We start from the raw sequence: 10354 nt of genomic DNA, 5'->3' as shown, positions 1-10354 counted from the left end.
ATTCAGTTAGAGACAGAATTGATGGGGTCTTTCAACTGACACTTGCGAGGAAACAGAGGATGTTGAAATGGGCGAGCTAGAGAGTGGATGTTGAGATAGGTTGAGACAGCTAGCCGCCATCCCCAGAGTGTTGTGGTGCAGATGCCTTTACGTGGACTTAACAGCATAATAATATGTTATACGAATGTTGTTGTGAATGTGAACAAATTAAATAAACGTTTTTCTTTCTCCACTTCATTAGTGTGGGAAAGACCGTATACTGTACATATTAGCCACACCTTCCTCCCCCAGAGAGATGCTAAATGAAGTAGGCTAGGAGGGACTGTATAAGAAGAGGGTATTTATATCCAGCAGATAGATGCATGCTGAGACACAAATGTTGTTTTTTTCGCAGTGGAAAAAACATGCTAAAAATAGCATGTTATATGCCTGCTCTTGAGGCCCAATGCTGGAACATATATATAGGTTGTACTATGCCTATTTCCCCTCCTGACTTCCTCCACTATTTTGCTCAAGTCAGAGAGAGAGGTCAAATTCCATGTGTGAATTCTGAATAGAGTATATTCAAGATTTTATCTACAGTATCAAGAGTATGTCAGACTGAGATTTGAGGTTGGCAGTTTGGATGACTTGGTTGTACAGCCTTGCGCACGCACGCACGCACGCACGCACGCACGCACGCACAATCCCTGCCTACTCCTGGCTTTCTGTCACACTGAAACCTTAACTGCTTCCTGTGGCTGAATGTAAAATGTGCTATATGAATGCAGTCCATTTACCATTGAACCTGCTCAAGAAGCTTCGAGTGCTCTGTCTGTATGTAATTTTGTGGTTGAGACGCCTTGATGACGTTTGACTAAACCAAGACCTGTCGTTTGTCCCCATGCAGAGCCCCCGGTCACCATCACCAAGCTGCTGGATGACGTGCACACCATCGTGGGTGAGAAGGTGGAGTTTGAGGTGGAAGTGTCCGAGGAAGGAGCCAACGTGAAATGGTGAGGGACAGCTTTGGCAATTAATTACCCCATTTTGGTGTCTCATTCCTGGCATACAGGACTCCTCTGAATGGCTGTAGACCAGAACCCCCCCCCCCCCCCTCAGGAGTGTAATGACCATAGATATATATAAACTCTAGATAGCTCACCCGCGCTGTTGGCCAATGGAGAGCGACGTCGTTACGTGGTGGCCATCTTACCTCGGGCCACATAACATTGTGTCTATGGGGCATGTACTCTTAAATGACCATAACTTGCTCAATTTTCAACCGATTTTCAAACGGTTTGGTTTGTTATAAACGTCAGAGACGTCCGCATACTTATATGCTTTTATACGATGTTCATATACAAAAAGATAGATAGCAGATAGCCACGTTGACAACGTTTGTAATAAACCAACCCGTTTGTAAATCCGTCAAGATTTGAGCGAGTTATGACTGTTTCTGTTTGAGCTGCCATTGAACATACTGTACTGTAGCCCCGAAGTAAGATGGCTGCCGGGTGAACGACGTCAGAAACTCCGCCTTGAGCCATCTAGAGTTTATATATATCTAATGACTACATTCTGCATACGTGAGAATACTTTACCATCCCTAATTTAAAAAAAGGATGGGGAAACAGGTCTTCGGCAGGCCAACATATAAAATAGTAACACAGTAGGGGGTCTGAAAAAGTATGCAATGCTTTTTTTCCTGTGAATGTTTAACGGTCATATATCAGCATTGCCATTGTTATAGTAATATTTCCTTGAGCATTTCCCTAAACTTAAGAATACTCATCTGAGCATAAAAGTGCAACATCTTTAGTATTTCTCTGCTGCAAGTTCTATGTGCCAAAGCCTTTGGATCTGCAGTTAGTATTTGTGTGTGTGTTGTAGAACATTCCAAACGGGTGTGCGTGTGTGCATGTGTGCGTGCGTGCGTGTGCGTTATGGTGTGTTTCTTCTTTGTTTTTGTTTATAGGATGAAAGATGGTGTGGAGCTGAACAGAGACACACCAGGTTCAAAGTACAGGTTTAAGAAGGATGGCAAAAAGCATCAACTGATCATTACTGAAGCTACCAAGGAGGACATTGGAACGTACTACGCTGTCACCACTGGCGGAGAGTCAAAAGCAGAGTTGGAAGTTGAAGGTACATTTTCCTTGTTAAGTTTAGGACAGGCACTTTTGCTCTACAGTATGTACCCGTAAGTGTAAGCCAACATCTGACACATAAATATAATCTATACTGTATATGTGTTTCATCCAAAGCTTAGATGTAACCTGAATCCTATTGTTCTACTGTGAAAATCAGACCTAACATCCTTTAAAGTAATCAACATGGGGATCCCAGTTGCTCAGCTAGCTGACCTGCTGCCTGGATTGACGTTGCATGCTAGCATCTCAGTTCTTATACAATACACAGTCAAATCTTCAGTGTTCAGAGTTACAAAATACAAATACATAAAATTAACAATTTTAACGTCGTGTACTTCCCTGTCCCTCATCTCTCTTCATGCTGGCCCTTATCATTGAAAGGCAGAAATACCTGAAGAAATGTTTCTAATTGGCTCTATGCAGTATGCACACAGAATAACTCTTCCTATACCTCCGGGCGCTTTCCTACTTCCTTCACAGGTGTTAGCGATGATACTTACCGGTCTATTTGGTTCCATTTGTACACTCTCAGAGTTACACACCCGTACGGGGCCATTTGAAACCCTCTCAAGGACTCTTTGAGACCCACTGGTGTAGCACAGGGGTTCTCAACCCGTGGGTCGCGACCCCTTGGGGGGATCGCCAAATTATTTTGGGGGGTCCCCAAATCATTTTCTTTTTTTTTATGCAACTGAATGGCTGGAAAATGGAAATGAAGAGTTTACATATAGTACACATAGTACATGCATACACCTTCCCTAATGATTATATCTGGTTTCAGTATTTATTTATGGTGTATTGTCTCTATAGGTTATAATTAAATAATTAAGGTTATTGTAGCAGTCAATTTATATTGGGGGTCGGGAGTGGGCGGGGCGGGGGTCCCGAGACGTTGCCAAAGCATTTTCGGGGGTCCCCGGCCAAAAACGTTGAGAACCCCTGGTGTAGCACAGTGTTTCCAGTGATAGAGAGTTATAGAGATTATAGAGGGAGGACAGGAGCAACAGCCCCGCCCCCCGCTATTCATTTCAATAGAAGTTGCTCAGTGGCGTTTTGAAGCACCCGGAAGATCGCTCTACTTGCAAGAGGTGCCAACGAGCGCTCAATTTTAAACCGCAGCTGCACAGGGTTTCCTAGTGATGGGGGCTGTGGAGGCCAGGGAAAGGGCCCAAGTTCTTTCCAAAATGGCGTGTGCATGTGCATAGAGCCCATTCACTAACGTTTAGGTTTCCCTGGCTCTTCCTCTTCATCTTCCTCTCTGCCTGTGCTTCAGCAGTGGTGGAAAGTAACTAAGTAGATTTAGTTAAGTACTGTACTTACGTACAATTTTGAGGTATTTGTACTTTACTTTAGTATTTCCAATTTCCAAATACTTTTACTTCTACTTTTTACTTTGAAAACTTTGTTACTTTGTAGATTTTGATTATTATTACAAAACACACATTAACAACTCCAGCCCTATACACATTTCAGCCATTTGAAAATTGCCGATCTACAAGCTCACAATGCCACATCGCGACGCATTGTAGATGCTTGTAGATCTGCTATTTTCAAAAGATTTTTATACATTTGAAAACTTGAAATGAGACATTCTGCATATTGAGTACTTAATACTTTTGGTACTTTAAGTACATTTTGATATCAATATTTTGTACTTTTACGTAAGTAAATGAACTTTCACTTGTAACAAAGTAGTTCTATATTGCAGTATTGATACTTTTAGTAAAACATTTGAGTACTTTTTTCCACCACTGTGCTTCAGACAAGGAGCTGGAGGTGCTGCAGAGTCTGGCTGACCTGTCGCTGAAGGCTTCAGAGCAGGCCATGTTCAAGTGCGAGGTGTCCGACGAAAACGTCAAAGGGAAGTGGTTCAAGGACGGCGTTGAAGTGCTGCCCAGCAGTCGCGTCAAAATGTCACACATCGGAAGGTACGACGCTAGACCGCCGCAGGTGCATGTCTTAGTGTCTGATAGGCCTCGTTATACGTTGTCAACCCTTCGCCCACGCAAACACGCATGCAGAAATGCTTTTTTTCAGATGTTTACAAAATCTTACGTGATTTTATTTTGAAAAAACATGGTCTCTCAACCACATGGCTCCGCCACTGCTGCACAGAATCTCCCTAGTGGTATAGCCCTTTTAGATATAGCTTTACAGCCTGCACACTGTTACTGTACAACACGCACGCACGCACGCACGCACGCACGCACGCACGCACGCACGCACGCACGCACGCACGCACGCACACACACACACACACACACACACACAATCCTTGAGAGGGTCGTCAGGAATATCAGTCCATCCAGCAGACGACATGGCAAGGCGATAATGGTCACAAAAGGTGAAAGCCACTTAGAGTGATTATCGCTCCCGTGACTCATATTGCATTATATGCTGTTGGGGTAACTATATGTTGCATATCTGTGGGTCATGATGAGTGTTGTCTCCTTGGTAACATCTGGTAACATCTTTTCCCAGGATTCACAAGCTGATGATTGATGACGTGCAGCCAGAGGATGCAGGAGATTATACCTTTGTTCCTGAAGGCTATGCACTTTCTCTCTCTGCAAAACTTAACTTCATTGGTAAGAAGAGAGAGGGAGAGAGGGGGAGAGAGAGAGAGAGGGGGGGGGGGGGGGGGGAGAGAGAGAGAGAGAGAGAGGGAGAGTGAGTGAGTGAGTGAGTGAGTGACAGAGAGAGTGAGAGAGAGAGAGAGAGAGAGAGAGAGAGAGAGAGAGAGAGAGAGAGAGAGAGAGAGACTGACAATGATATGAGGCTCTTGACGGTTTTGCTGAATACACGCAAACCCTCTCAAAGTTTGAATAACGCTGCCCTAGTCAAAAAATCCTATAGGATTCTGATATAAATATCCTATTCAAAATCCTATTAGAATTTGGAACGAATCCTATTGGATTTGTTCTCATACAAACCTATTACACCCAAGCCATGTTACTCATACACTGATTTGGCGGTGCCCGGATTCGAACCCATGATGACCTTGTGGTCCAAAGGCAGGAGCTCTACCAATTTCATTCTATTGCAATTTGTCTTTCCTATTCTATTGGAAAATGATTGTGCTAAAGACTTATACACGTCTTCAGGTCCTTTTTAATGATATAAAATGGGATCGCTGTAATCCATTTTTGACAGCTCCCGTTGCTAGACTCCCAGACATGTTTTGCGCATGCACGCAGCCATTCACTTCCTTGTTTACGGCCCGACAAAACTTTTTATTATTATTATATTATTTCTAAATCTACATTCCATGGTCCATGGTTTTGATGTTCTGTCCTAATTTCTGACTTAACCTCGATTGGAATATTAACGCTTCTAAAGAGAGACCAGCTCAGTGGCCTTGTGGTTAGAGTGTCCGCCCTGAGACTGGGAGGTCGGGGTCATACCTGCGACATACTAGCGTCATGTCCAGGGGGTGTACTTGTACATCAAGCTGCCTCACGCTACAGAAATAGGAGATAGGCTCAGCCTCATGGCTCGGCAAGGCTACCTACTAAAGAGAGATCAGACGAGGTAGCGCGAGGTAGTAATGGAACATTATGCCTCCCGGTTGTGAGGGGACAATCTGAAGAGTCAAATCTGCCCATCTGCTTGGCACTCCAGCGCTGCCCTAGTCAAAAAATCCTATAGGATTCTGATATAAATATCCTATTCAAAATCCTATTAGAATTTGGAACGAATCCTATTGGATTTGTTCTCATACAAACCTATTACACCCAAGCCATGTTACTCATACACTGATTTGGCGGTGCCCGGATTCGAACCCATGATGACCTTGTGGTCCAAAGGCAGGAGCTCTACCAATTTCATTCTATTGCAATTTGTCTTTCCTATTCTATTGGAAAATGATTGTGCTAAAGACTTATACACGTCTTCAGGTCCTTTTTAATGATATAAAATGGGATCGCTGTAATCCATTTTTGACAGCTCCCGTTGCTAGACTCCCAGACATGTTTTGCGCATGCACGCAGCCATTCACTTCCTTGTTTACGGCCCGACAAAACTTTTTATTATTATTATATTATTTCTAAATCTACATTCCATGGTCCATGGTTTTGATGTTCTGTCCTAATTTCTGACTTAACCTCGATTGGAATATTAACGCTTCTAAAGAGAGACCAGCTCAGTGGCCTTGTGGTTAGAGTGTCCGCCCTGAGACTGGGAGGTCGGGGTCATACCTGCGACATACTAGCGTCATGTCCAGGGGGTGTACTTGTACATCAAGCTGCCTCACGCTACAGAAATAGGAGATAGGCTCAGCCTCATGGCTCGGCAAGGCTACCTACTAAAGAGAGATCAGACGAGGTAGCGCGAGGTAGTAATGGAACATTATGCCTCCCGGTTGTGAGGGGACAATCTGAAGAGTCAAATCTGCCCATCTGCTTGGCACTCCAGCGCTTTTATTCTGAAAAATTCCCCTGCAAAAGTAGTGTTAAAATGTTCATAATCCTGTAGAATTCTATTGGAATTTTGCACAATCCTATAGGATTCTAATGGGATTTTCTAAATCCTATAGGACATTTTGAAAATCCTATAAGATTCTTATAGGAATTTCATAATCCTATAGAAATTATATTGGAACATCTTAAAATTTTCATAATCCTAAAGGATTCTATGGAACTTTTGGAAAATCCTATATATCATATATATATAGGATTTTTTGACTAGGGTGATTCACATCTTTTTCCTATTTTCCTCAGAAATCAAGATTGACTATGTTCCCCATCAAGGTAAGTCTGGTTTATAGCAGATTGACTATGTTCCCCACCAAGGTAAGTCTGGTTTTTAGCAGAATATATCAAATGCTTTTTCCTGGCTGGATTGCTTTTTTTGCTCAACCCCCACACCGATGTATACTTTGCCACGCGGCACCATCACATGCCGAAAATAGTCGACCTACAAGCTCACAGCACGTCGCATCCGCGGCACACTGTGAGCTTGTAGGTCTGCTATTTTCGGCACACGACACTGCCGTGCGCTGAAGTATGAATCGGGCCTATTGCTGACAATCGCAGATCCTCCCAAGATCCACCTGGACACCAGCGGCGTAGGCAATAAGAACACCATTGTTGTTGTCGCCGGCAACAAGCTCCGCCTCGATGTGGAGATCACAGGAGATCCCCCCCCCACTGTGTGTTGGATGAGAGGAGACGAAGTAAGGACTGCTCTCTCTCTCTCTCTCTCTCTCTCTCTCATGCGCACTGTCTCTCATACCCAATATATGCCCCATCATATGTGTTGCATCATGCCAAAAATAGCCACAACAGCTCACAACATGTCACATCTGCGATGCGTTGTGAGCTTGTAGATCTGCTATTTTCGATGTATGATGAAGTACATTATACAGTATGTGTTATTTTTGCTCTGTCTCACTCATTTTTTTACTCTCTGTATACTGTATGTATCTCTAATTGTGACTGTGAGACCATAGATATGTGCGTGTGCACGGCACGTGCGTGTGTGTCAACATTCTGACACAGTATATCTCATTCTCTCAGGAGATGACGGAAGGTGAAGGAAGAGTCCGGGTGGAGACGAGGGAGGGCCTAAGTAGCTTTGTTATCGACGGGGCAGTGAGAGCTGACGAGGGGAAATACTCTATCACTGTGACCAATCCTGCCGGAGAGGACAAGGCTCAACTGTATGTCAAGATCGTGGGTCAGTGGCTCTTTGTCATTTTTGTCTCTTTGTCTTTGTCTTTTTTGTCTTCAGGTTCATTCTCTATTAGTCCCACACACACTCCACTCTCGCTCCCGTAGATAAACCCAGGGTCAATTGAGCAGTCACGGGTGAGCGTTATCTCATTAGCTGATATGCTACAGGTGCCTGCTTCAATGCCTGCTAGCATTACAAAGCTAATCATTCTTGTCTTTTTGGCAGCAGATGCAATAAAAGAGAGGAATTGGTGTGTACAGCATCACAACAGAGCATAATGTTCTGCACAAAAAAAACAAACATCATAATTCAAAATGTTTTCGCCAAGAATCTAAAAATACATGCTTAACATGGGAATGTAAGAGTGATGACTGTTTACCCTGCAAGCAACACATTTTAACTGGAAACAAAAAAAGACACTTCCCCACACTCTCTTTTGTCTAGTTCTTGTCTCATTTCTATCTCTCTGTTCTTTCTCTCCCCAACTGTCCCTTCCCTCCCTTCACTATCCCGCTGTAACCTGTCTCTCCAGATGTTCCCGACCCCCCTGAGAATATCAACTGCTTGTCGGTGGGAGAGGACTTTGCTAGCGTCACATGGGACCCGCCTGCGTTCGACGGTGGCGTTCCCATTAAAGGTAGCCCTCCCCCCATTCTCCTCCGAACAGCATCTGATGTTCAACGTCTGATGTCTCTGCCCCAGGAGGATGCACTCACTTTGGAATCCACGCTATTTATTTGTTACATCGGCTTATATAGTCACTTCAAAAAGGCTCTGTTGCGGCTGCTCCTGACTCAAAAAGAAATGACCTTGCTGCGTCCCCATCCCCCATCCCCTCCCCTGCAGGCTGTGGTGGAAAAGAAAAAGCACTCTGATTTTTTTAAGTAAAAGTAGCAATACCACAATGTAGAAATACTGTGTTACAAGTAAAAGTCCTTCATTCAACAATTGCCCCTGAGATGTAGTGAAGTAGAAGTTTATATATAGTATCGCATGGAATTACTCCAGTAAATTAAAGTATCTGAGCGAGTGAGTAAAATGTACTTCACTTTCCACGTCTGTCCTCAGGGTACCTGATGGAGAGAAGGAAGAAGGGCGCCGATAGATGGACCAAGCTTAACTTTGACGTGTACGAGTCCAACACGTACGAGGCCAAGAAGATGATCGAAGGCGTGATGTACGAGATGAGGGTGTTCGCTGTCAACGGCATCGGCATCTCTCAGCCCAGCGCCACCTCCAAGCCCTTCATGCCCGTCGGTGTGTAGCCGGGGCCCGTTTGTCATCACAACAGAGTCAAACGCCAGCATTAATCTTAAACTGCAATCCATTCAAACCCACATGAGAGAGACCCAAGTTCTATCTCTCAGCCACGGTGCAGTCTCTATGTGGGAAGGGGAGATGTTGGCACTTATGATCTTCAGGCAGTACTTTTCTACAGTATACTTATTATAAAACATTTTCAAAAAAACAATGAAGAAACCTTCTTCATTCATTAAAAACAAATTATTTTCCAGAAATGTCATGAAGAAATCAAAATAATTTCCAATTAGAAAACAAAAGTTTAAGTGGTAGTGAAAATTAGCCGTCGAGCTTGTAGCTAATGTGGGTCCCGGGGAGACATCACATTTCTCTTTTGGGTCACGGGCTAAAAGGTTTTGGAACCACACTGGTCTAGATGTCTCAGTGGGAACCACACTGCTCTAGATGTCTCAGTGGGAACCACACTGCTCTAGATGTCTCAGTGGGAACCACACTGCTCTAGATGTCTCAGTGGGAACCACACTGCTCTAGATGTCTCAGTGGGAACCACACTGGTCTAGATGTCTCAGTGGAAGCACCTGAACCACACTGGTCTAGATGTCTCAGTGGAAGCACCTGAACCACACTGGTCTAGATGTCTCAGTGGAAGCACCTGAACCACACTGCTCTACATGTCTCAGTGGGAACCACACTGGTCTAGATGTCTCAGTGTGAACCACACTGGTCTAGATGTCTCAGTGGGAACCACACTGGTCTAGATGTCTCCGTGGAAGCACCTGAACCACACTGGTCTAGATGTCTCAGTGGGAACCACACTGGTCTAGATGTCTCAGTGGGAACCACACTGGTCTAGATGTCTCAGTGGGAACCACACTGGTCTAGATGTCTCAGTGGAAGCACCTGAACCACACTGGTCTAGATGTCTCAGTGGGAACCACACTGGTCTAGATGTCTGAGTGGAAGCACCTGAACCACACTGGTCTAGATGTCTCAGTGGGAACCACACTGGTCTAGATGTCTTAGTGGAAGCACCTGAACCACACTGGTCTAGATGTCTCAGTGGGAACCACACTGGTCTAGATGTCTTAGTGGAAGCACCTGAACCACACTGGTCTAGATGTCTCAGTGGGAACCACACTGGTCTAGATGTCTGAGTGGAAGCACCTGAACCACACTGCTCTAGATGTCTGAGTGGAAGCACCTGAACCACACTGCTCTACATGTCTCAGTGGGAACCACACTGGTCTAGATGTCTCAGTGGGAACCACACTGCTCTAGATGTCTGAGTG

The 10354-nt window shown here is 44.4% G+C and overlaps 1 protein-coding gene across 4 annotated transcripts in view; it reads left to right on the top strand.

Moving 5' to 3' along the window:
• mybpc2a (myosin binding protein Ca) overlaps window positions 1-10354 on the top strand; it is an 82535-nt gene that overhangs the window by 56880 nt on the left and 15301 nt on the right. For all 4 annotated transcript variants that reach the window (XM_079521677.1, XM_079521680.1, XM_079521679.1 and 1 more), the window contains 9 exons: window positions 890-995; window positions 1958-2127; window positions 3895-4060; window positions 4614-4720; window positions 6851-6880; window positions 7166-7305; window positions 7649-7808; window positions 8338-8442; window positions 8874-9062. In XM_079521677.1, the coding sequence (XP_079377803.1) occupies window positions 890-995; window positions 1958-2127; window positions 3895-4060; window positions 4614-4720; window positions 6851-6880; window positions 7166-7305; window positions 7649-7808; window positions 8338-8442; window positions 8874-9062 (1173 nt within the window). The remainder of the gene's footprint in view (window positions 1-889; window positions 996-1957; window positions 2128-3894; window positions 4061-4613; window positions 4721-6850; window positions 6881-7165; window positions 7306-7648; window positions 7809-8337; window positions 8443-8873; window positions 9063-10354) is intronic.

This window comes from Electrona antarctica (assembly GCF_951216825.1).
Source record: "Electrona antarctica genome assembly, chromosome: 14".
Lineage (NCBI taxonomy): Eukaryota > Metazoa > Chordata > Actinopteri > Myctophiformes > Myctophidae > Electrona > Electrona antarctica.
Note: the sequence above shows the minus strand (reverse complement) of the source record. Positions and strands in the feature narration are given on the sequence as shown.